The 27,194-nt window shown below is 40.4% G+C and overlaps 1 protein-coding gene across 2 annotated transcripts in view; it reads right to left on the minus strand.

Moving 5' to 3' along the window:
- PDCD6IP (programmed cell death 6 interacting protein) overlaps positions 1-24,009 on the minus strand; it is a 34,754-nt gene extending 10,745 nt beyond the window's left edge. The window contains exons 1-9 of one of the 2 annotated variants that reach the window (XM_080611329.1): positions 19,171-24,009; positions 13,435-13,489; positions 11,340-11,409; positions 8,822-8,949; positions 8,124-8,277; positions 5,200-5,300; positions 2,649-2,765; positions 1,323-1,545; positions 480-603 (exon numbers count right to left, since the gene is read on the minus strand). In XM_080611329.1, the coding sequence (XP_080467455.1) occupies positions 480-603; positions 1,323-1,545; positions 2,649-2,765; positions 5,200-5,300; positions 8,124-8,277; positions 8,822-8,949; positions 11,340-11,409; positions 13,435-13,489; positions 19,171-19,376 (1,178 nt within the window). In that variant the 5' untranslated portion in view covers positions 19,377-24,009. Of the gene's footprint in view, positions 1-479; positions 604-1,322; positions 1,546-2,648; positions 2,781-5,199; positions 5,301-8,123; positions 8,278-8,821; positions 8,950-11,339; positions 11,410-13,434; positions 13,490-19,170 lie in introns of both variants that reach the window. The other variant, XM_080611328.1, reaches the window with a different exon arrangement.
- Positions 24,010-27,194: the final 3,185 nt, after the last annotated feature.

The raw sequence follows: 27,194 nt of genomic DNA on the forward strand, positions 1-27,194 counted from the left end.
CTTTTATCACTTACAAAACATGGCAAATGTTTTTAGCAGTAACTGTCTGGTAGATAAGAATGTAACTCAAGGCATTTGGTTATCTTTCATCTTGATATGATTTTTTATGATTATTTATTGTAAAGAACAATTTATTCTTTCTTTTTTTTGGGGAATATAATTTATTGAGTCACTAGTACAATCAAGCTGGAATGTGAAATTCCTTCAAATTAATGGTAATGGAACCTTTTCTGAGCAAGTATCAAACTCTCAAAAATAAGGGAAGATTGAAGAAAATGACGAACTATTTGTTCTTGATAAGCTTTCAGTCTGCAGAAAAGTAGTTCTAAATACCCCTCTATGGCTTAAGTTTGCCAGCCTACCATACAGTTATACAAAACTGCTGCTGTAATCTGGATGCCTGCAGGCTGCAAGGCAACTAATGTTCGTAGGCTGTTCCACAGCTCCTCTGGAAAAACTTCACAAGAAGCCATACTTACCCATTTGCCAGATTTGTGGCTTCTCTCATCTGGGCTATTAACCTGTTCACTAGATCTGCCTTCCTTTGGTTATAAACACTCACAGACTGCTGAACTTGCAATGGAACCATCTTCTCAAATAGGTCTGCAATTAAAGTAGTATAAATTACTCAAGTTGCACCGTGAAGGTAAAAGGACACAAACATCTTCACAGCTCCGTTACTCAGGCTGTAGAACAGAGACTGATCTGAACAGCTTAAGATATTCTCTCCCACTCTTAAAAACACTTCTATTTCTACAGGTGATTCAGGTTAGATTTCAGTTTTTAAGACTGAAATTAAGTTAGAAATAACTTAAACGCATTATATCTAAAACAACTGTAGGATTACACATCAGATTTTTCTTAAGGCTTCATCTTGAATTTTGCTTCTTCAAAGGATCAAAATTAGAATAGGAAGGGAGGATCACTTTTCAGAACTTCCCCACAAACTAACACTATTTCAGCCTTATGGAAAGCCAGCAGCTAGGTTTGTTAAGGTGGTACAATTTGATACCTTTCCCTTGTATTAGTGTTCTTTCTGAAATCAAAAAGGCTGGTTTAATATACAAAATACAGTTGCTGAGAAAATAAGAGAAAAAACACATTGCAGATGATGATCTTCAAGCTGTGGTTTATTCCAGTACTTCTATCATCAAGTAGCAGGACACCAAACTGGAAAAGACAAACCACACTATCAAAACCACCACTGTACACCCAATAGTATCCCAAAGTAGATGTTGACCTGGTACAAATGAATGCTGGTGGTGGTGACCCAGGTGTCACAAGGTGACAGTGACCCTGTGCACTCTACACACTTCACTCACCAGTGAATTTCTGACTGAGCGGAACAACAACTGGAGTAGACTTTACAAGACTGGCTTTCCCAATGGACTCCAAATCTTTCAGGTCAGGAACCCGGTCATGGTAAATGAAGTCATTGTCTTTCTTGGCAGCTGTAAGCGCACGGTTGATTTTGTCAACCAAATCTTTCACATTTATATATTCATCATAACGAGACGCCACTGTTTTCACTAAGTCTGCTGCATGCTAAAAGAGATTTTTAAATACAGTTACAATTAAAATAACTTTTCTTTTTCCTTTCATCTATGCTTAGGAAAGCAGATGAGCTTCCCAGATAGCCATAGAAAAATCATGATCACAAGTTAATTGACTATAGAACTTAACAATAATAGTGAATTTGATATAGCCAGACCTGTCATGGGTGAACACTAAAAACCAAAATAAATAAATATTAATACTGTATTACAGTGAAGTCCTAGGAGATCCGCAAAGCAGAGTTAAACTCAAGAACAAACAGCAGGTACACCTACGTCTATCACCCAGTAATACATTCATAATATAACTGCTATTAGAAGCTCATATAGACACCTCATTGTCAGGTAAGCATACAAGAAAAACCATGTTTAAGGCCTCACTGTGCACCAAGTCAATAAACGCATAGTGGTAACTTTCAAAGTGTTAACAGGACAGTCTTCTGCAAGTCTCCCAGCTCTCTGCCTATCCGTAAACAGATCCTGCACACAGATCCTACAAGGTCAGCTGAAACAGCATTTCATCTTTATTTTTTACCCCAAAGCATTTGAACAAAATAGTTATTTTTAGCCATTTTTTCCCCCTGTTGTACTTACGACAAGACCCTATTCATTAGAACATCTATAGCCAAGTTCCTCTAGAAACCAGATAGAGAGGCAGAAATCTATGAAGTCTAAAAATACAACTGTTTGTATGCTTTTCAAAACTGCCTCAGATTTAAATCAAGACTGCAGGAAAGGAGTTAGGTTTAACAACTAAGCAGACTTTTAATGCTATGGGGACTTCAGAAAATGTATTTTAAAATTGTTCTATCAGTTATACTGAGGTAAGAAGCCTCTGCAAATGTAAAGATGAAGACTTAACGGGTGTCAAGCAGTATCAAACTGCCCCCAAAATCATTAAAACCCATCTTTACAAAGGCTGCAGACACACCTCTCCTCTTTTTAGCTGCTGCTGATTGAATTCATGTGAATAATACCCTTTGCAACTTTTGAGTATGTTTCATGCTTGGTTATTTGGATTTCAGTACTCTGAGCTAGCTTTTCAGGGTTTAAAGTCTTCCCATAGTATTCAGAGCAGAAAAATCCATTACCCACCTGTAACCTCCCAATTTCTTCGCCAAATTTCTTCTGCTGTTTTGCCAGGATAGACTGATGATACTCTGCATTGGCCTGCATAATGCAGTGCTTTGCAGCCAGAACAGGAAACACCTCCTGGAAATAAAAATACTGACCAGGGGAAAGTCCAACCACATTAACCACCACAGACAACATGGGATGCAGGAAGAAAAAGGAAGAAGAAAAGGAAATTAGAATCACCCAATTAATGGTTTAGATAGGTTAAAATATTAGAGGTAAATGTCAGAGGCCATGGGACTTTGCATGGATTGAATCCATTCTTTTTTTTTTTCCTTATTTTAATGTGCTGTTGCAAAATTCTGTGTGTCCATTATTTCAGATAAACTGTGATTTAAATTCAAGCCATGAAGTCACAACATTTACTTCAAAGATTAGAAATGCATGCATGTATTAGAAAGGATAGTTGAAGGAACACACCCAAATGCCCCTAAGACAAAGCCAAGACACAATGTTCTGAGAAGGTGGGGGGAGAATACAAGCCTTTGGGGGGGGGGGGATTTGTTTGGTTTGGTTGTTGGGGTTTTTTAATTTAACATGGCAATTTCACTTAAAACAGCAGCAGATCTAGCAAGAAAGTAACTCTACAATTACAAAAGCAAAGAAGAAATAAAGAGACCAAGTAACTGCTGACATGGAAGGCAACTTACAAGTCATTTTTACACTTCTGCAAATGGACTTATCTTTGCAGGAGTAACAACCAAGACATGAAGAAAACATTATGCTGCAGCCCACAGTACGGGCATGGTCTTTGATCAAGGATTTGGCCTTACGGTTTTATCTCTTAAATCCAGGTGCACTGGAAAACCCCAGTGATGCTTTAAACACCTCAGTATAAAAAGACCTGCTTCTTCATTTCACACTCCTGAACACTTAGCTGTTCTCAGAGCTGGTGTTAACTCACGGAGCCAGCAAACCTTACTATGTCCTTTCACATAATCAGTTGACAGATTACTTTGCACCTGGAACAGGGAGCAGATCTATGGCTTAGAATGGTCCACAACCAAAGACAAAGCAACACCTTTATTATATCTCATTGCCTCTCAGAAATCAGTCCCTGCCCATGGCAGGGTGGCTGTAACTAGATGATCTTAAGGTCCTTTCCAACCCTAACTACTCTATGATTCTGTAAGACCTAAGTGAGAAATCAGCCCAATCCATCAAATAACACAGAATGCATGAGAGGAAATATGTGCATACATAAAATCATCTAGCAAGCTGCAGCCAAGCAAAGTATCAACTTAACTTTAAAAACCACCCTCCCACCCCTCCAATACATCTGAAAGGCCACTGACTGGCCTACAAAGGCATTTCTGTAAGGTACTGCTTAAGAATAAAAATGCCTACTCTTACTTCAACACAGTAGCCTTTACTCATACAGTTCCTAGCATTATCAAGATTCTATTAGAAACCTGGGGGAGTGGGGGAAACATTACCTGACTTTTTTTTCCCCCGAGGGAACAAAAATGCTTTTAGCAAGTACTTTGGCAACTGTTTGACTAAGACTGCGTATCAAGTTACATAACCAAACATCACCCACTTCCATTTATCACTGGTAATAATATTTTCAGTACATTTTCTAGTGTATTTTTAGAAAATCTAGTATATTTCATATCTTCTCTGTAACAAGAAAGACCTCTGCAATAGTTATCTTAAGAGTTTTAAAACCAGCTGCAAATCCAGAAAAAGGGATGCTTCTCAGGGACACGCACGAAAAAGCACTATGGAAAACAACCTCCTCCTTAACTAGATACAGATTTCAAGAGTCCAAGAATATCAAAAGTAAGTAAATCTTTTACATCTATAACACTGCATAACAGATTTTGTTATTTTATGATTTGAACGTAATTGATACATTTGATACACTGAAAACCTGCTCGGTTTTGTTATACAGTACATATATAGTGTGAAAAAACATCCTTCTGCATTTTCCAAATCCAACAGCACTCAAATGAACACTCAGGACTAAACTGAAACACTTTACACGTATCAAGATTGTTTTGGGGTGGAGAAAGAGAAGAAGGCAGGCAGAAGAACAGAGGACACACACTGACTTCCAGTCATGCGTTTCATGAATAGGTAAGTGAACAGTACCGCTGTATTCACGCTGCCAACATGAGAGCAAATGTCACATAAACACATTGAGACTAGAACCCAGTTATGCCCCATTAGGAAGTGTTAGTTTGAAAAACAGGTTTAGTAAGGCATTAAGTGCTAAGAAGGCATCCCTAAACACCATCATAAACATTTCAAGTTCACTTTAAATGAAATGTGTTGCAAATAAACACACTTCATGTAATAAGATATTACTTCAACAGAAACCAAAACCCCACACTTTCTTTTGCTTCCTAGATTCTTCACTCTGTTTCAAATTACAGGTTCAGTTCCCTTAAAAGTAGCAACATGTCAGCTTCTCTTGAGGATACACTTGAAGTGTATTTCATCAAGTACATTGTAAACAGTTATTCACAATAACAGCACATTCCAGATTATTTCCATCAGAGTTACTAACCTTGGGTAAAGTATCTTTATATTGACATTGTTTGTAAGCATCTCCATAGTAATCTGCAGCTTGATTAGCTAGTTTAGCTATGATACCGTCTTTCATTTTATCTGGGGCAAGGGGAGAAAAATAAAGAATGATTATCATCAGGTTTTACAAGTGAGCAGGTAAACGACTTCAAACAGCAACAACTGCATTCTGACAGCACAGCTTGGCATGATAACTCAAAAAGGTGGGATTCCATTCCTCTGTCAACATCCAAAGCACTTTCCAGATTTTCTACTTGCATCATGACACTGAAGGTTCAGGCAGTTGTAGAAGACAACTCTGGGCAGCTGCTGACATAAATAACCACAGCTCCTCCAAGTGATACCCACTACTTCACCAGAGCTGCATGTGCCTACAGGCTGTGCGTATTCCCTGCCTCACGTCCTCACCCTGTTCCTGAAGCTAAAACCGTTAAAGCAGGGACATGCTGGCTCTATCTTTATCTCCTTTCATAATCACCTCTCGCCTGCACTAGCAATTCAGCCTTCCAAGAGAGGGCAGGCTATCAATACAAATGTCAGCCATCCACTCGAAATAGCAGCCCTTACAAACAAGCATCCTCCAATTCAGGTGACTTTCATGTACTGCCAGACTCATAAACTGCGGGCGGGGGGAGGAAGGAGGCGTACGGGGAGATTAGGAAATCTACAGAGTATGCTTAATTGCCAAAATTAAACCAAAAGAATTCCCAAGTGGTCATTCCTGCATATTCACACCTCTATCTCCAGCACTTCAAGCATGAGCTACGATTGAATATATTTACCCTCTATGAGGTAAATGCCAGAAAGATCTTTTCACTGTGGAACAGGATTTAAATGACAAACAGAGGAAGGAGTCTGAGATTTAGCAAATCACTTCTTTGTTAAAACGTTTCTGTCCAGTGCACTAAATATTTAATAAAGCCAAATGAAATAAAACTTAAGAGTGTCCTTCTAGCCCCACCTAGTGTGTGGTAGCTGCACCCTCCTTCATAGAGCCTGAGCTTTAAGGAAAAGGAAAAGGTATTGGCGTATTAACTACATTTCCCTTAAAGTAAATGTTAGAGGAGACTCATTTCTCTATGCAGACAGCTCCAAATAGACCTTTTGCAATCAGACGCTTTAGTTCTACTCACATAACTTTACAATATCACAGCTACAACACAAGCCTTGAGATGGAATAGCCATCACCTGCAGACTTAAAGACACTTAAAGAAAGCAATAAGAAAGGCTCAGAAATTAAAGAACTGATGTGTAGTCATGCAGTGGAGTTTGATTTCCCTGGCTAATTTGGGTTTTGCCAAAAACTTCAACTTGTGAATAATCTTCAGTTCCATCAGGAATATCATTAGCAGCTAGTAAGCTGCTAAATGGACTGTCTCACACAAGAGCAACCAAAAGACTGCAACTAAGGTACATAGTCAATACAGCAAGAAGTTAAATTTGAGTTTTGAGATCAAACTTGGAAGCATTTCCCCTTGAAAAATAGGCTGCTGACATTAATCACACTGTCAAATATGATTCTTCACAAAATGTCTTTCCTGCCAAGGGAAAGAACCTCTACATGTGGCAACACCTACAGCCTCCATAGTCAGATGATTATTAACCTTACTGTCCTTCTAACACTGGCAAATCTGTTGTCTTGGGAGCAGACACAAAAAAAATCTTCATTCCACTGGGCACACATGGTTCGGAATCAGTTTTGCTTTGTCTTTTTCATGTTTGGGTAAGAAGAATCCAGGTGACAGACAGATCTATTTCTCATGCAAAATGAGGTTAAGCACCTGCTTCTGCTCTGAAGAAAAGTTCCAGGCATTTGTTACACAAATTTATTTCAAAGCAAAGTCCAAATAGCCAGAGACTAAAACAGCACCAGCAGAATGATAAAGAATATAAACTTAATTTATCAGTTGGCTGGAGGACAAGAGTTTCTCCTTGAGATTCTCCTGAAGGCAGTAAGGCTACAAGAATTTTTCAAGGATCTTCCCTGTGAAGAGAAGAAACATCCCAGTTAAGTTAACCCCTGTCTTTCTCCACTATATTCCAAACAATGCGGGGAGAGAGCAGTTGACAGCCTATCACATCTGACCTCTATGTCCTTAGTTATACATTTAGGTATCTGTAATTTCTAGATGCACAACCCCTTGTAAATACAGATACAAAAGCAGAATAGGAAAGAGAATGAGATCTTGAAGCAAATATAGTACTGTTCCACAGGAAAATTCTTTCAAGCCTATGCTCTTTAACAGTTGTATTAAAACACGCAGCCTCTGAATCATCGTTTCACAATCACAAGCCTTTAACAGTTAGGGACATCATTTTTTGTTCTACCTGCAGAACTTCATTTTCCAAGATAAACTGGGCATCCTCAAAGTTAGACTTGGTCAGAGCTCCTCTGTCTCAAAATTAGGAGCTCAAAATTAGGAGCAAACAGATTTTGTTTCCCCTAAACTCTTAGAACCTTTCCTTTCTTTCCTAGTACAGTCATTTCTTTCTAAATTCTCAAGAAATCCTTTCTCAGACAGTGGAGGATGGGAGTAGTGGCAAAACCCCAATGAACTATTTCTAGTACTCTCAGTTCTTCTAGAGAATGTCTTGTTCTCAAGGCGGAGGGAAAGGAAAAAATATAAACCAACAAAATCCTTTCTAACTATGGAGACTAACAGGTTTGGACATAGAAAGGAAAGGCAGATAGGAAAACTGCACTGTGAGGTGAACCTTTAGACAGAAGTGGCACCTGTAGTTTGCATTTAATGACCTGCAAGGGTGCAAGGGGAGGAAACTCAGTAAAGGCAAAACTAACTTTTGAAAGGCCCTTTACAACCTCTTAATAACTTGACGTACTTGTAAGTTTTTGTGGAAGTTGTAAAGAACACATGAACATATGCGCTGAAGATTAAAATATACCTCTTGTAGCTTTCAAGAAAAAGACTTCTTGGGCTTGAGCCAACATTATAAGACTGAGAGTTCCAACTGTGTCTGGAGAGATGTCCACTGTAGGTTCTCGATTCAATGCTGACAAAACCGTGTCTTTAATGTGTTGGAAAGCACCACTTGCAAACTAAGTAAAACAAAATTATACATTATCATTCATGTTGCCAAAAAAGACTTTCTCTCCTACAAATATAATGCATAAAACAATTTTTAAAAAATAGAGCTTTTTTGGAATACGGTGTCTTATTTGTTTTTTAGCCATTAAACAATTTCTTGTTCTTGGAACCACTTACACTGATACATTTATCAAGACGGACTGTAAGGAAAGGTATATTGGTTACACCTAACAACATAAGAACATGGACATTTTAACACATACCATATAAAGAAAGACATTATTACTGTAAAACTTGTTAAAACTAAAACTTGTACTAGCTAAAATTATAACCTTCAGCATAAGATTTAATAAGTTACCAACACGCTTGGGGGAAGGAGCATACAGAATTCTAGGGGATTAAATTCTTCCAAGCTGGCAAGTAAGTACTTAGCCAACCACCTCTGCAATTAAGAGGGAGAAAATATGTATATATTTATGTATGGGTATAGATACGTATTTCATGTTCTAAGATTAATTATTCTGAATTCCTAAGCATAAGCACGGAGCTCTGTACCTGATAATGCTTAGCTGCAGCTTTCAGTCCTTCATCATTATCTAGATTCTGTTCTGCTGCAATCTGGCTTGCCAATGCTCCACAGTTGAACAAAACACAGGTCTTCTCATACCCCAAACTCGCCAGAGCTGCGATCAAGATGGACAGTTACCCATACTGTTAAAGCCATAAACCTTAGTACTCAGGCACCTATAGATGAGGCCAACGCTACTAGTATCTTTATATAAGATAAACAGTTTCAAGCCAAAACAAAGAAAAACAAGCAAACGAAAAACCCCAGTCATACTGAACTTTTCATGTTTGAAGTCATCCTCATTAGGAAAGCTTTACATAGTCTAATGTAGTACTTGCACAAAATGTTTCATGTGAGGAACTACAGAGAGTGGCACAAAGCATAAAAGCGGTAGTATAAAAATCCATATAATACAGAAAATAATTTGAAAGCCTTTCTAACTCACATGCAGCTTTTTGCTCCTGAAGATACAGAAACACAAGCACTACTGAAAGATGATCTGAAATATGAACTTATATGCCTTAGCCAATTTACAATAACTGCCCAATTACATGCTCTTACTGCATCCTGAATGTAAGATTAACTACCCTTCTCTCATTGAGGCCAAAGACTTTTGCATGCTCTTGTGTTACTGTTTATTGCAATGCAGGGAATTTTCCACCTCTCAAAGTTATCGTTTCAGATTGAAAATGCTGACAAGTATCTTGGTTATGCATGTAATGAAACAGCTAAGGATTTACTTAATTAAAACTTGTGCTCACTAGACAGCAATGTAGCCTGTCCAGGCTCGGCTCCTGTAGTACTTCACAATCCCAGAGGATGGAGCCCCCACTTCTAGAAACAGTAATAGCTGAACAGGAACCATTTTGAATCTATTAATAGCTTTCAAAGGTTATTTGCCCTATGCAAGCACTGGGAAATCCAAAGACTGCAGGTATGTACAACTGTTAAAAGTGTTTAAACACTTGTCTTGGAGAACACAGAAAACTCAGCTAGTGAATTTTCAATTTCCCAAACCCACATACAACTTCTAAAGTTATCCTTAAACCAATGAAGTAATAAAAGGGCACATTTGTTTTATTTCACTAACATCCAGCCTCCTTACACAGCTACAGATTTATCTAACAGATCTCTGAAGTTTCTATGCTAGCAACCTGCACCAAATTTTCAGACAAGCAGCCATAAATCTGGCATGCCATTCTTCCCGTTGTGTTTCTAAGTGAAAAGTGTTATACAGTCATTGTATTTCTGCAAGATAATAGTAATTTATCTAGATCATCTCTTTTCTGTAGTTTATTTTCCAGATTTTTTCTCAGATGATCTTGTGCAACTTAATACATCATTCGAAAGGCTGAAACAAACACAAGAAAGGAAAGAAAATATGGCTTTAAAGTTTGACGTGCAAAATTACTTTATATGCAGAATTACTTTACACTCTGAATTGTATCTCAAGTGTGATTTACAGTAAGAACAGCTGTTTAGCAATGTAGATTCTCCTCAGACCCATCTGTTTATAGCTCTACCTATTAACCTAAGACAACATATTTCAGATTACATGCCATGCTGCGAACTGAGTCACTTTTCAAGCAGCCACAGTATCTGTCAGTTACCCTTGTAATACAGACTTGGGATTCAGAGGGAGTTGGGAAGAAAACAGTTTGCCACAACAGCAAGAACCAGAGCTCTCAAGTCACAGCCCTGTATCTCAGCTGCATGGAGGTTTTAAACCAAATTTCAATCTGGATACAGGATTGAGGAACGATGACATGTAACTGAACAGCTCCTCCCTTAATTCAAAAGGATTTAGTCTCAGTTTCTCCACTGATAATTGTTCCAAATCCATTTAATGATCCTGAGTTTGCAGTACAGAATTGTCCCTATATGACTGAAATGGATCACAGACTCAAAACTCCTTATGTTTGCAGGAAACGAGGGCTTTTTTCTTTCCAAGCATTCAAATCTGCATGAAATATTTTATAACGAGGTAATAGGGAAGTCTTTTCAGGGCACTGTAAGATCATTCCATTCTCTTGAATGAAATGTGCTATCAGACTAGGTTACTGAAGCCAGCTACGACCACCTCCCTTCCTCTGGAAGGGACTCACCCGCTCCCAAGCACATTTCATGAGGATCTTATTCATGTAGAGGAGTAAGAGCTGGATTACCAAAACCTACTACTATGAAACTTGATGTTAACTTGAACAACTTTGATTAATGTCAGTTGGGGCTGCTCCCGGAAGAAGTCTGAGGAGTAGACAGCATAATTATTATCAGATTGCACATCTGTTTGTGCCTCTGGAAAAACCAATATTGACTCTCAATTTTATAGAAATTCTTTGCATTTATTCATTACCAGTGGTGAAGTGATTAATCTGCTACCAATATAGTTGACATCATTTGAAAGCTACACTGAGAATACTAGAAAGACTATTAACAACTCAGTGATATAAACGCATTCTCAAACTTTAATATCCTGAACACTTGCACTTTTAGTCATTCACATACCCAACTTGGCAGATCCTCCAAAAAGTGATCCTTTATCAAATGCATCTTTCCATGTGAATGTTACACAGACCTGAAAGTTGTGAAAAAGAAAGATCTTGATTTCATATTTAATCTGAGAGATCTTCAGAAAATATCCCAATTTCAAGTATTTATCCTTTTATACTCTAATTGTTAAACACTTCATTCACTTGTAGCACCACACTCTGGAGGTTTCAGAAAATCATTAAGGATTATTAAAAAAAAAATAAATTCTACCTTTTTTCTTTCAAGTTTGCTCACAATATTTCAAGCAAAACAGACAGAAATGCTCAAAATAATCTTTGAGCTCTGCTCATATTCTGTGTGACACACAAATTTCTTTCCAAACCAAGATACTCCTCTCCTAATAAGTCTGATGGTCTGGTATAGTCACAATTAAAGGAAACCACCCAACCAGGCAGTTCCCACTGTTCCAGACTGGTAGCACATTTGGAACTGGTTCGTAATACCAGAATTCATTCATCTTTTGAACATTATATGGGGCCTACAAGGAAGCTGGGGAGAGACTCTTCATTAGGAACTGTAGTGATAGGACAAGGGTAATGGGTTAAAACTTAAACAGGGGAAGTTTAGATTGGATATAAGGAGGAAGTTCTTTACTGTAAGGGTGGTGAGGCACTGGAATGGGTTGCCCAAGGAAGCTGTGAATGCTCCATCCCTGGCGCTGTTCAAGACCAGGTTGGACACAGCCTTGGGTGACATGGTTTAGTGTGAGGTGTCCCTGCCCATGACAGCGGGGTTGGAACTGGATAATCTTAAGGTCTTTTCCAACCCTAACTATTCTATGATTCTATGATTATCAGGAAATGCACTTAGGAAAGACAATTCAGGTAAAACCAGCATGGTTTATATTACAGTTCCAGCGTGTATTTCATAGACAATGCAAATACTTCAAAGAATCTGCTCAAAGTTCCATGCTTTGATTCCTTATACAGTTGATCAAACTAGTTTTACACAACTGGTATCAAACCAGAAAAGATAGCAAAATTACTTGTTTTAAAATGTTTGGGGAGAATAACTTCAGAAAGGGCACAGTACTGCTTGGTGATGAATTTTCCTGCACTAGCATTGCAGCTAGAAGTTGTGGCCCTCAGCTGTTCATTGCTGCTTCCACTGACAACTACTTCCCTCTGATGGAACAGTTTACAGCACTGCAGAACTTCCTCTTCATGTTTACCAGTCTTCCAGATCACCATATCAACACTAACAACAGAAGTGCAGTTCTCGGCTACAAGTGAATGCAGCTATACGCAAAACCCAAGTCAGTTTGAACTGCATTAAAACTACTCCCTTACTTGTAACCAAGTCCAAAAAGAAAGTTTTTCTTTTAATTGTAATGTTACCATTTAAATATGATTTCATCAAGAACAAAATGTAAATTCTGTCCTATTTGTCATCACTTCCAAAGAAAAGATACATCTTTTTCTATCAAAACACAGGAGCCTATAGATCTATTCCAGTCTCCACCTGAGGAACACACTAATGGTCAAGAAATAAACCGAATTTCTCCTTAGAGACAGAATTCTGAAGAAATATGCTAGGAAAAAAAGAACAACTTAATTTACAGATAGATACGACGTTCATTATGACATCTGTAGATGCAGAGGTGGGAATAAAGTGGTAAACTCTTATGTGGCTTATTCTGTTAGGTGTTGCGAATAAAACACCTGTACTACTTCAAAAACACTCCATTACTTAAGGTTTTCCCACAGAAATTATGTTTTTAAAAGCCTTTAGAACACAGTCTGAAAAAGACTTCTTGGAAAAAGGAGGGTTGAAGAGTAATCAGCACAGCACAACTCTTTCCAACCACTAGCCAAAGTCAAAACATTTCCAAACCTGTAAAATGAAGATAATTATGGCCATTGGAAGTGACATTTCAGTTTAAAGTATATGTGAGCACTGGCTAGAAAATGAACAGAGATTAGGAAATCAAGGCTCAAAGAGATTAAATGCCTTGCCCCACAGCAGTACTGTTCAGTGGATTAGGTACAGGCTTGGAAAGTCATACATTGTAGGTGGTGTGATTCTTTAACAGTTTGATAAGTCTTCTTACCTGATTTTCAGAGAATGGAAACTTTGGCTCAATTGAACATAGCTGATCATAGTATCTATAAAAAATAGAAGAGCTATTAGATAAATCAAATCAAGAGTTTTGTTTCTTACGCTAGCATGTAAAGGGTGCAAAAATCCCACATGAAGTTGTGAAGCTCATTCATAACTATGGAGGATCTGCAGGACAGGCAGAAATTCTGCCTAAAGAGATGTTTTCAGCAGAGAAGAAGCTCAGTAGGAGGCAATTTTTCACAGATAAGGTGAAACCTTGTCTCAGTCAGAAGCAGAAGAGCATCACAGACAAAGCTGACCCATTCCACTTGCTGATGGAGGATAGATTAGAGAAAAGTGGCACACCAATGAGTCCCTGTATACTTATAGGAAGGCAACGAGTACATCAGACACTGAGTCATGGTGCAACAGTAAATTAAGTACAGCATTTAACATAATGTTAACAAGCTACACCACACTCTCTTGATTTGAACATTATATCCCACTCCCCTACAATTTCTGACTCAACTGTTTAAAACTTCAATGTCTTTGAAATAGATGCCATTGCCTTGCACAGTATCAAATGGAGAGCCTTGATTACTTGATCCTTTTCTTGTAAGCCTAGTTTTCATTATATTGTAGTAGTCACAGTGAATTAAAACCAAAATATTATCTGTGCCGGTATTTTGTCTACTCCTAGTGAAAGATGTTTGGGAAAGAATGCCCAAAAGATAATACAGCAAGTACAGATTAGTACCTCACATAGTCTATCCAGGCAAGAGTCAGCAATTCAGTTATCTTGACTTGTACCCTCTACCTGCACCACTTGCTAAACATGACAGGCTGGATACAGAACAGAATACCTTTAAACTGCCAACTGCTGAGAACAAGTAATATGTAAAGCCTGTTCCCTACTCCGTCCCTGTAGCACTTGCCATACAGGCATACACCCAACATTACATTGGTCAAATTCCTTTTTCAAGAATTTGATTTTCCCAATATACAAAACACACTGTACTAATGAGTTTCAGAGTCTGTGAAACAGGGCTAACATTGTTCCCATCTCCTTACATTATTAAATATCAATCACTATTGATCCAGACATGAAGTAGATGTACAAGGTGTATGCTCTGCAAGCAATAAATGTTTAAAAAGTAAAGAAGCATTTTTAGAAGTCAAATGCAACAAGAAAAATAATGTTAGCATATTCTTCAGTGGCTTACATCTGCCAGTGTACATAATACTACAGCTTTCTACTTCAGCCACTGCAATTAAAGACACAATATGTTAAGCCTAATCAAAACCTACAATAATCTGCAGCAGTAGCCCAGCAGGTCTTACACTAACAACTGAATTGAAAGAAACTGCTGCTAAGGTTAAAAAGAAAAAAAGTCTGTAGATATTTACTGTAAAGGCAGTTTAATCAAGATTAACTTTTAATAGCTTACCAAGTAAGTAAAAAGTATAGTTAAACCCCTAGCACTGAAGATCCCTGCAACCTATTTATTTAAACACCCTTCTTTCATTGTCTTCAGCTGGTCTCAACACAGTTCTCATGTGCTATCACAAAGAAAATGAGATTTTCCATGCTTCCTCCTCCTGCTTCAACTTAATTAAGCCACTAATAAAGCCAAGTTGTCTTCCCACATTCCACAATTACCCTGTCCTCATCTGCCAAGAGGGGAGAGCCAAGAAGCAAAGCTTGCCAAATGTCTGTGTGAAGTTGGGGCCACCTAAGCCTAAGCACCAGCCGTTTGCAGCAGATTGCTCTTTGTATGCCAACAGAACCACAAAGAAAATAAGCAAAGGAGGTGTAGGTTCCTTGCAAACATGTACATTGCTGCATTTAGCATCAATGAACACCAGTAACACTGGACTTTTTGTCTGGTTGGTTTTAAATAAGTTTAGAACTTAGGTTCCTATTTTTGTTACTACTTTTTTTAATAAGGAACTTGAAATTCTATTTAAGATTTGAGAGCTCTTTAAAACTATGGAGACAGTAGAAACTAAAATAATTTAGTTTAGTAGATTAACATATATAATGGAATACACAGACTGAACACATATAAAATGTTGAACAAAGATGTTAATCACAGCAGCTGAAAACTAGCAGTACAGAGACAGAAATAAATATTGAAGGAAAGGCCTCATCTGATGCACAAGTCAGTTACACACTGAAAGATGATGGTAAACATAAGGGTGTCATTTAAAAACATTTACAGTAATCTAGCTATCGATACATAAATAACAGAAGTTGCCATGCAACACAGATGAGTGTTGGGTGTTTGGCTGTGCCAGTGATAAGCTACAGAGAGCCATGCAAACATCAGCTACCTGAGTTCTAACAGTTATCAACAGGAGGACACAGGTCAGCAACAGAGATCTAGCTTTCAAAGACAACAATCTTTCAGCAAAACAGGCATCACACACTCCTAAATGCTAGTAAAAATGAGTTGTAGCACTCAAGTGGGAAGTCTAGGTTTGAATTAGAATTTAATTAAACTATATGTATTACATTAAAAACCTCAAATCCTGTTCCTCGTTCCAAGTATCATAAAGAAAAATCTCCTTCAAAAGAACATAAAACAGACCAAGATCCCTCTTTGCTTTCCTAGATAAGAACACAAATCCTGAATCCCAGCTGGAAACCAGAACTACAACTGCAGCCCTCAAGAGATTCTGACTGTTTAAAATGAAACCACACAAACAGTCCCCCTTTTTCCTTATTTTTCCAGTTTTTAAAAGGACTACAAGAATTGCTGGTAAAATTAAACTACCACCACCACCCTATCCCTCCAGAAAAAGGAAATGAAGCCCAGGCTACCTTTAATATTAAGAAAGGCAGCAAGGAATCCCTTCAAGCTGTAATTATAATCACAAGAAGGAAAAAACAGAACACCAAAACCCACAACACTAAATCAAATCTGCTATGACAGAATTTAAGGAGAAACATCTGTACCAAGTTCACCTACGTCACCTTCTGAGCACTCAGATTTTCATTAAACAAAGAAAGCTTAGAAGTAGGCTGAGGTCTTTCCCAGTTGCACTGTGCCCCTTTTCACTGGGCATCTCAAATACCTGGCCAAGAGAAGCATTTGCGCTCAGCAGTCAAACAGCAGCACACCACGTGCTTCCAAAGCTTTACTGGTTCCTGTTTGCCTGCGAAATGGGACCGCAACCAAGTTCATATCTTACTGCACATAAAAGAAATGTGCAGTAAGCAGTCAGCAAAACGAGGCTTCTAAAGATTACAAAATCGTTGGCAAATCCTGGATTAATTAGCAGAAGATTAAGGCCTCATTTCTTAATAGTTAGTGGTCTACAGCACTCTACAAGGTATTATGGTCTATAAAAAGCTGCAAAGATGCAAAAGGCATCCACATTTTAATTAGCTCTTCCAACCTTACTTCACTAACCAGTTGTAAACTCCAACTTGAATGAAAGTCTTGCTAAAGTTGTTACTTAAACATGACTGAGTACAACTCTTCAACAGCAACAGGAAAATCCTGGAAGTTGGAAAGGTAAGGGAATTGTCAGGAGAAATGCAGGGTGCTCAGACACTTACGCTCTTTTAGCCATAAACTCGGCTGGATACTCCACACTTCAGGTGTGCAGATATTCTGACTTTTCAAATTGCATCTTACAGAGTATTAACAGAATTAGTGTCAGAGTATTCTTACAGAATAAGAACAAACATTTCTCAGCAACTGCAATATAAATGGTCAGACGGGCAAACCACTCACATCTTGTCAGAGATAGAGGAAAACATACATCTGATCAGTTTCTCTAATTAACAGTTAATTCAGACCTTCATCTTATCTCACTCCCACTGTAAAGAGAACAAGTATTCTCAAAGGATACAATTTAAAACGCAGGTGCTTTATCAGAGGAGCTTCTGTGTAGCAGAGAACTGCATGTGGAACTGACTCAAAGGAAAACTGGTAATTATGCAATTGCAAGTGGTTTCCCCTCATTATTCAGAGAGAAAACCTGAGTTGAAGCTGCATACTGTGGCTTTAATTAACGACCTGCTGGCACTCACAGACACGGTCTCACTCAGCCCCTTGGTTTTCAGCAACAGTACTTTGATCCAGTTTTGCACTAGCACTGATGTTCATCTGACTGTCCACTGAACTCATCCAAGTAGCTCACCTGTCAGAAAGCCATGTACACCTTCTGTCTCCTAGAAATGGTTCAAGAGAAGGACCAGAACTGAAGAGAGGGCGATGTAAAGATGTTAGATAGGGTGAAACCATATAACATGGCTGGGCCAAACGGGCATTTCAGCTAGAAACTAATGACAAAGCTGACGGGCACCATGAGCAAAGGAAGCTCAATTCCAGCATTCAAGGGAAGATAACAACATGCCTTTCAATTTGGGTAGGAGAGTCCCTCCTTCACTTCACAGAAGCTCACTATTTCCCTGACCTTCAAACGCATACGCAGTAATAAACAGGAGTAGAACAGGAAACTAAGATACTGTAAAACAAGATTAGTACAATCATAGCTTTTATAGCCCAAACACCCAATGCAGGGTTGATAAGCTCAAGAAACATCAGCAATTCATTTTACAAATCTTGCTTACTTTTCAATAAATCACTTATTCCTTTTCCATTCCTCTTCAAGTTGGTAAACAAGAACTTTGAGTGAACGCCAAATGCATTTCTACTTTTACATCTTTTACAGAGATGTCTCCCTCTACTAGGCAATCCTTCTATCTTTTTTCCTTCTTAAAAAAAAAAAAAAAAGATACAGTTGCTGTCACTAAGTAAAAACTCACATTCTGGTAGTACAAGTCTTTGCTCCAAGCTTTGCAAAGAGAAGTGTGTACTTAGCATGACTCCAGCAAATGAGTCACAGTGGCATCAGTGAGTAGATGAGCTACAAGAAATGGGCTCAAAATATTTCCAACACAGAGAAACAGCTCAGCAGTATTACTACAGCAATACTGCAATCCCTAGATGTTCTACACAGGAAAATGTGCTTCTGTAGGCGATGGAGCAGTTAGCCCTAAAGTATGCTTTATGCAATTTACCAGGCAGAAGGCACAGATTAACCTGAATGCTCCTCTAACCTATGATAACTCCAGCACAACAAGGGCACCAGTAAGTTTTCCAAGTGCAGACTAAGTGTGCTAAGTAGAAAATAAGGATGTGACTTTGCAAATACATTAAGACACAGGAAAAGGAAGGAAAACATACAATAAACAAATAAACAAGTAAGTAAATAACTAAATAAAGCTGTCAGCTATAACAACAAAATGTTAAACAAAAGGCACACCTGCTCTCCTTTTAAAAGCAAGCCAGTCTTTCTGTCCTTTCTACCTAGACTCAGTGGCGACGAGCAGATTACAAAAATGAGCAGGGGAAGCTGGCCGGGACAAGGCCTCCTATCCGCGCCCCACTTCCCCCGTCACCTCGCAACACCCGAGAGACTCGGGCCCGCGGCGGGGAGGCAAGCAGCAACCCACAGGCCACCGGAGCCGGCCCGGCAGCCCCAGCCGCTTCCTCCCGGCGAGCTCTCCGCCCAGCCCCGACCGAGCCACCCACACCTGGGCCCTCCCGCACCTGGCTGCGGTTGCGCCGCACCCAGGGCCCAAGCCCGGAGCTACCGCCAGGGTCCCCCCCGGTGCCCTGCGAGGGGAGGTGCTAGACCGCCCTACCGGAAACGGGAGAAGAGGGGCGGGATGGCGGAGTTGGGGGGGGGGGCGTGAAGCCCGGCGAGGCCTGCCCCAGCCCGGCCTTACCTGAGGAGGGTCTCAAGCGCGCTCTCGTGTTTGTCAAGCGGGCGGCCGAGTGCGCTCTTGCGGAGCTTGCTGAGCTCCTCGGCAGCGCGGCAGTGCTCGGCCTGCGCGTCGCCGCCCGGGTAGCTCTGCTGAATGAACTTGCACAGCGGCTTGGCCAAGTCCACCTCCGCGGCCTTCTTCAGCTGTACCGAGATGAAGTTCGTCATGGCCGCCGCAAGGAGCAGGGAGGTGGCGGCCAGCACCCGCCGCCGTCACCGCAGCCTACCGCCTCAACCCGCACCGCGGCCCTCGCCCCGCGCTTCCGGGATCACCGCACGCTCCCCAACGCGGCGTCGTCACGTCACGTCACGCACACGCACGCCCCGCCTTCCAATCGCGCAGGCGCAGAGCCGCCTTGCTGCCCTAGAAGTTATGGCGGCCTGAGGAGAGCGTGTGGGTTATGTGGTAATGCTCGGTCTGTCTCTTGCCGAGGAGTAGCGGGTGTTGGAGGAGGGCGTTACGAGGCATCGGCAGAGTGTTTAGAGCACGGGGAAGGTGGAGGAGAGCTGGCGTGCCTCCTCTGGAGAAGCGGCGTTTAGTGAAAGACGTGACTGCGGAACTGCGTTAAGGGAGGCTTTGGCAGCCGGTAACATGAGTTCTGATCCCCCGCTGAAATTCACTCTGTAATTACGGATATGCCGTCCTGCCACGCTTGTGGTGACCCAGCACAGCTCAATAGGCAACGCAGGCCGTCTGCACGGCTGGCTTGCCTGAACACCTACAAGGGATGCTCAACCCGTGTGCTTCCTTCTTCTGCCACTTGTTCCAGGTAGCAAAGGCTGTGAGCCTGCTATTTTACAACCAGTATGCCCCGAGGTGATGATACCATGACAAAGAGTGGTAAAAGTGCTTTTAAAATTACGTGGAAGGGTTTGGTGAGCGCGAGTTCTGCTGTAAAGCCGATAATCCCTCTGTTCTGCCAGTGTACTGTACTAAGTAGAGCTGTCTTTGTGTTATCTGAGGAGGGGCTGACGAGGAGATGGGTAGAGCCTGACAAATGACTCCTGGCTGCTGCTGTCGTCGCTGGGAGGTGTAGATCCTCCTGCATTAGCTGTGCCCCTCCGCAGCCTGGAGTGCAATGGCACAAGGCAGAGGGAAGGGAGCAATGGAGTTCTCCTTGTTCTGCTGCTTCCAGTCACTTTCAGTGGTGTTCAAGTGGTGTTTCTTGAGAGACTGGCCAGGGTGCTCCTGTTACAAACACCCCGCTCCATTTCTCATGGCTCAGTCAAAACTAAGTACTAGTTGACTTGATTTACATTTTGAAAAGTATGTATTTGTTTGGTACAACGAGTACAGCAATGAATACAGAAAGTAAGCTGACCTCATGTGAGTTCCTCATTGCTTTTGTTTTCCCCAGGCTTTATTGCCCACATGCACTTGTAAGCATTTGGTGTCAGCCTTGCACTGACTGCACTTTCCTGTACCAGGCAAAACCTCCACTCTCGCAAGTTTAGATTCTGATTAGTCTTAAGGTACAGTCAGCTGGGCAGTTGCCTCTCTGTATTTCCAGCATCAGGACCATGCAGGGTATTGTTATCCTACACAGCATTACAAGGTCCATGGCTGCCTGTATATGGAAGGTGGAAGCCATCAATACCTTCCAGTGTCACAGTCATAAACACGGAAAGGGTGTGGATAGGGAAGGGCGAAAGCTGCAGCAATGAGATCACAGTGCTACTTTGGAGCCATGGTGACCTTCAGATGGCTACTGCTTAACAAATGCAAGGGCTGATACTTTGTACTCCTAAACCTTCCACCAGCACAGCACAGGGATCTCACCTTGGCTTAGAACAAGTTACCAGACCTGCAAACATCTAGGTGATTGGCTTCTTTCCCACAGGTTTCTTCATAAATTAGTACTCCTCTGAAGGATTTGTCCAATTATTACAATTATAAGCAGTAATGACTTGTCTGCTTGTAACCTCTGACTATTTAAGTGCTATTTCCTAATTTAGAGATGAGGAAGCCACATAGTAGTTACCGCTTCAGGGGGGCATAATCTACATCTTGTGACTCAGTCCTGTGCTTTAAACAGCAGGTTGTGCTTCCTTCAAGAAATTTGTGATAATATCTAAAGGAACCACTTTAAAAGAGGTTTCTCCTAAAATGTTTGAAGTAATGCAGCATAAGCAGGTTACAGCCATGTTTAAGCTTTAACAGCACTCCTGGTGTATTTTAGTGTAGGCAGATCATTTGATCTCCTCAGTTTTCCCCTGTTTTCCTGAACAACCATTCTGTATACGTAGATGCAAAAGCATTTCTGAAAGATTTGCTTTCAATACATGAACTGGCTTGTCTGCATGCTTTGTGGGGGTTTGTCTCCCATTTTTAGACAGAAAACTTTTCACTCAACTCTGATGTTCTATTTTATGCCTCTTTTCTGTTCACAATTTCTGTGTACAGGTGTTTCATTGAAGCAGGATTTTACTCTGTGTTTGCTGCATTTTGTTCTGTAGATTTTCATCGTGCTGCTTTATTTGTACATTATTTGCCCTAATTGGCAAACAACTGCTATACTACACAAATGGAAAACCAGCAAAAGGAAGTGGTAAGGCAGCTAGTTGGTCATTTTGTTAAATCTGACAGTCCTCTTGCATAAAGCTTCATTTAATCACTCAGATCCAACCCTATATTGATGCTCCTTCTGGTGACACAGCATAAGGTCCACATCTTTTATCACGATTATCTTTTGACTGTGAGTTACAGGAGTGATTATCATCAAGTTGCCAAAATGAGGGAATACAGAAAACAAGTTGTATGTCAGAAAAAGCTCTCATTGCATCTAAATAACCCTTCTGGTCCTGCTGCCCATTTAGAAGAATGTGTAAAATTCTTATGTCCTATGGGTGAATTTTCTCCCTACAGTCCCTAATCAGAAGCAAGAGGAAGAATTCCAACCATTACCTTCACATATGGCACTCCTTTACCTTTTTTTTCAAAATTTAGAGGAACTGTTAATCCTATTATCCTCAACTTTAATGTGTTTATATATAGAGAGAGTTCTGTATTTCTCAGAGGTGAGGACGGACCTGAACCAGAAGATACACCGGTAGCAAAGTCAGTTGGCAGAGGCTGTGCTTGTCCTTGTGCTTATAGAGCCTCATTCACAGGAACACTAGATACAGCATCCTCCTGCTGTTCCAGTGCTAAATGAGACAAACGCATCTTCAGTCTAAATTCCAGGCATGATACAGGTCAGGATGAAGAAATGAGAGGCTGGAGAAGGGAGAGGACAGGTCTAAATCAATACCATCAGTACACTGACTGAGGGTAGACGCTTCTGTGTTGTGGTAATTACAACAAAGTTGCCTTTCAACCACAAGCTAAATAAGGATAGTGACTGTCTGATTTTTGCTTGAGGAGAGGGTGCTGCCAGAATGGTCTAGAATAAGAAGGGCATCACATGCATAGCTAGTGGCACGGAAAAGAACCTTGTAGATGAACTAAATTGTAAGCAGGTGCTGAAGTGAGAAGGTTAAAGAGAATGTAATATGAACTTAGATGAGATGTTAGGGAGAGAGAGAGAGAGAATACACAAGGCCTGGAAGTTGTTGACCCAGGTAACTAATTTTACCTGCTGCATTGTAGATGGACTAGAGCAGAACAAACAAGGAATCCAGCCAGCATTTTCCATAAATGGTTTCAGTAATAGTAACTATGAGGCAAATTAGAATGTGGCCAAGAATTTTCCTCAAGTCTCAGCAGGCTTCAGAAATACACCATGTTACATTATCACATAATGACAGTGCTGTTGCTTGTTACTCAGACACACCACATAAACAGGAATGAACAGCCCTCACTGTCCCACGTCATGGTTTGTACTAGTGGGTCTTCATAATAAGCACTGGAAGTATTGCTAAACTATTTTCATATGTCCTGTTAAAAATCTGTGGTAAAATTATGTCCCACTCAAAAGGATTTATAAGATTTCTTTTAAATGTTCTTTTTACTGTTCATACTGTTCCTATTGCTGTGAAGATTCACAAAGCAGAACTTCTGGAAGAGAACAGCAACTTTCAGGTCAGTAAGAAATAGCTGAGAGGCTATTAAAACATGTTTCCCAAAAGCTGAAGGTCACGGTTAATGCGAGAAGTATAAATACAAACATATAACATGCTTTTTTAACAGTGCATTAAATGGGCAGATGGCACAGCTATTTACTGAATCCAATCTTACCTATAACATCCAAAGTCATGCATGAGTATTTGACTTTGGGTTTGTCACGGGAACTCGGTAATCAACATGTTGTGGTGTGGTTTATAGCATGTTGTTAGAAAAAAGCTCAGAGCCACCTTCTACAAGTCTGTTGAAAGAACGAAAAGGTTTGTTCTGCCTTTTTCCAGTGTTGAATCATTGATGCTACTTAGTAAATCATTAATTCTGCTTTACAGAGTTCCTTAGGAATGGAGAACAAAGTACTTGTCATGTTGTATTAAAAGCAGGCGAAAAATCAAACATCTGCTGCTTATGATAGTGGACCAAATTTTTCCTTACTCTGTACTTATTCTTGCTGTGAACATCTCCTTGAACTGTCATGGGACTTCAGAAGGCCTGACTGGAGATGGGTAGTGTTCTCATGTTATCACATCTTGAATTACAATTTAAAAGAAGAAAGGATTAATGACCTTGAAACATGAGTGGTTTGCAATATATGCTTCCCCTAACTATGCTGGGGTTTTACTGCTTCTGATTTTAAAACAATAAACAACTGAAACTTACGCATACGATTCTTTATTCATTCCAGAAGAGAGAAGAGTCTTTTTATTTCACAGTTTGGTCTTACAAGCTTGGCTAATTAAGCTGCCCCTTAAGATGTGAAAGTCAGAATGGTTTCACTTAAATTCTGTCCTGCTGAATAAGGCAAATATATCAACAAGGGGAAGTAACAAAACAGATGAAAGCTACCCGAGTAACTCCAAGTGTCATAATTACTGGAACATGGGGTATACCTAAAGCAATGGCTTTATTTTACTCACTTTAAGACATTGCTTTCTTTATTTAAAGCATTGTATTTCACACTTGATAAAGAATTTTGTCCAAATATTTCAATCCTTTTTGAACCAAAGAACAGAGTAGCCTTAAATGGAGCAGAAATTAACATTTGTCATTTGTTGGTATTGTACAACATGTAAATAAATTTTAGATTGCTTTTGCCTGTATATTCAATGCAAGAAGAATCTCTTTTCCTGTTTATTTCATTACAATTACGAGACTTGACTAGGAAACTTGCTAGGTTTATTATATTGAAGATATGAAAGAAATCTGGTTAATTGAGGAACATCTTTCATAAGTCATCGTTGATTTAGCATTTATTTCAATAGTATTTCCATTTGGAGTGTTTCTTATCCTGAAGTATCATAGAAAATATTCAGATAGAAGCAATTTTACATAGCTTGAAATAGGTCTGGATGGAAGTAGGGGATTAGGTAGCCAGTCATTATACACCATAATGCTTGCGAGTATAGAGACACCGCTTCTTGCAACAGAAAAGAAGCAGGACTGTAAATGAGGTCCAGAAATACATTCACTTGGTAAATTTCACTGAAAACACTGCTGAAGTTCAGTTATGTCATTCAATAGCCTTCTTATAGCAAGGGAGAGTTTCACGCCACTAACCAGTCCTCTCTATTGACAATGAGCTATTTTACTCTCAGAATTCCAGGTGGAGAAGAGCCTGTAGTAAGTCCACATTCAAGTATCTGGAACTCCTTCACTGCACAAAGCAGTCTGGGATTTAGAGAAGACACTAATGAATTCTGTCCCTCTTGCATGCCACAGCAGAGAAGAGCTCGTTGCTCACATGTGGGGCAGGAAGCATCTGTCCTTGTGCTGGGGCATGTGCCTCTGCTCGCATGCCTATTGCAGTGGCTGCCCAAACACGCAGTGCAGCTCTTTGCTGCTCGCTGGGGTATTTGCCACCTACTCACTAATTCAGCTGAACAATGAGGCGCTGTGCTCTGCCCACTCATAAACTGAGGGGTTTGGAGCCAAGGTGAATTGAAGCCAGATGTACTGCTAGCATGCTCGTAAGGGCCAGTCCATATCCTTGTTTGTGTGTACTGCCATTACACAGACGGCATCTCACATAAAAACCTCTTGCAATCAGGGGGAAGAATTTGTCATTACGCGCTGAACAGAGGAGAGCCACGCTGCTGGAGAGGTAATGGGAGATGACAGCAGGGGCCAAGACCTAATTTAGGCCCAAGGCAGATGACAAGTATGTAAGGAGGAAAGCAAGGACCTGATTTAAAAGCTCTAAATTTGAGGTTTCTCCTTCTAACGTGGGAACTGAGTAGGTCATTCCCAGGAGCAGAGTCCAGGAAAAACAGCTGGGGTCCTTATTGTCTGGAGACAACCCCCTGCAATGCACAACAGTTTGAGACCTTGTGAAAAATGGGAAGATCAAATAAAGACGGAAGAGCCTGAGCTCGGGATTGTTTCATGGCACATTCAGGGAGCGGCTGATGATGTTTCCCAATTGAAAACATCTCCTTTATGCACGTACTGCTGAGCTTTCAGAGGGTCACCTCTAATAATGACACAGGGAACCTGCTGCTGACAGCAGTGAGGATCCTCATGTCCTGCTGCTGAACTTGTCCATGACAGGAGGGTTTTATCTTGCGAACATAAGGAATCAGAACCAAGTCTCCACTGCATAATGTAACAGGCGCCATTACAGTTCTTCTGCAAAGTTTGGTCTGACCACAGACATTTGGGGATGAAGGAATGGCCACAGGACTTGCCAGCAACACTGCCAGAGGATTCCTCCTCAAAATGCTTGCTTTGCAATGTTCAAATGAGAAACGACAGGCAAACATGCACCAGCACAGTGTGCAAAAGCAAGATGCAAAAAGTGTGGTTTAAGTTCTACTTCATCGTTCTCCTGCTGTATATGAGCAAATGTGGTGCGAGCAGGCAACAAACCCAGCATCAGCAGTGTGCTTCTGCACAGAAAAAGGACAGACAGGAGGACTTGATCAGGTGTATTTTTACAGTACATGCCTTCCTCTAATGATTTTTATTCTTTCCACCAAAGGAGATAGCTGTGGAGCAAGTTGTTTCTCATTGTGGTAGGCCATTTGTAGGATATCACAGGTCTGACTCAGACATTAAAGGGAAGAGTTTGGGAGACACTGGGCGAGCCAGTTTGTGTTATGAGGCTGCGCTTCAGCCAACACCTCAGCAAAAGCTATACAAATCAGGGCAGATTTCAGTGCACTTTTTGTCAAACATGATTCATCCTGTCATGAAGTATCTGGACATGGCTTGACTAATGCCAGTGCCTAAAATGCTACTGTAAGGAACTTTGCATACAAATTAAGTTCTACAAGCTCAAGGAGATGATCGCTAATGCCTGCTTTGTGAATCCTCAGTTTGCTCTGCTTGACATTCCCTCTGAAGTTCCAGGAAGTTCCCATTGCCATGCACACAGATTGAGATTTTTGTATTGAGTCACTCTTAGGGGGAAAGAAATCCCTTTTCTTAACTGATGTTTTCTTATGTGAGATGAAACATTCAGCTGGTTTGTATACACAACTCTTCCATTCACCCTGACTGCTATGAACTGTCATGTCCTGTTCCTTTTAAACCAGCATGCCTAGCGACTTAACACTGTTTCCTTTCAGAGATGTTGACATATGCAAATCAGATGTTTCAAAGAACATGAGATAGTATATTCCTGCTTCAACTATTATGTTTAAATAAACACTTAATTACTATCCATTCTCCATGCAAGCATGGACAGGCTGATCTCAGTGGTCACTTCTGCAGTCGGCTGGCACTGATGATACACTTAGTCAGCAGGAGTGTGACAATGACTAGGCATAACTGACATTCAAGTGTCCTTGGAATGACTCTAGAACAGCAAGTGCATTTCAGAGTAAGAAGCAAAAACTAACCACTGCTTTACAGGCGGAATCCCTCGTGCTTCTGTAACAGCAGATATGCATGTGTTTATCCACTTCCAGGCTTGTGGTTCTGTGTAT

Source organism: Psittacula echo, assembly GCF_963264785.1.
Source record: "Psittacula echo genome assembly, chromosome: 2".
NCBI lineage: Eukaryota > Metazoa > Chordata > Aves > Psittaciformes > Psittacidae > Psittacula > Psittacula echo.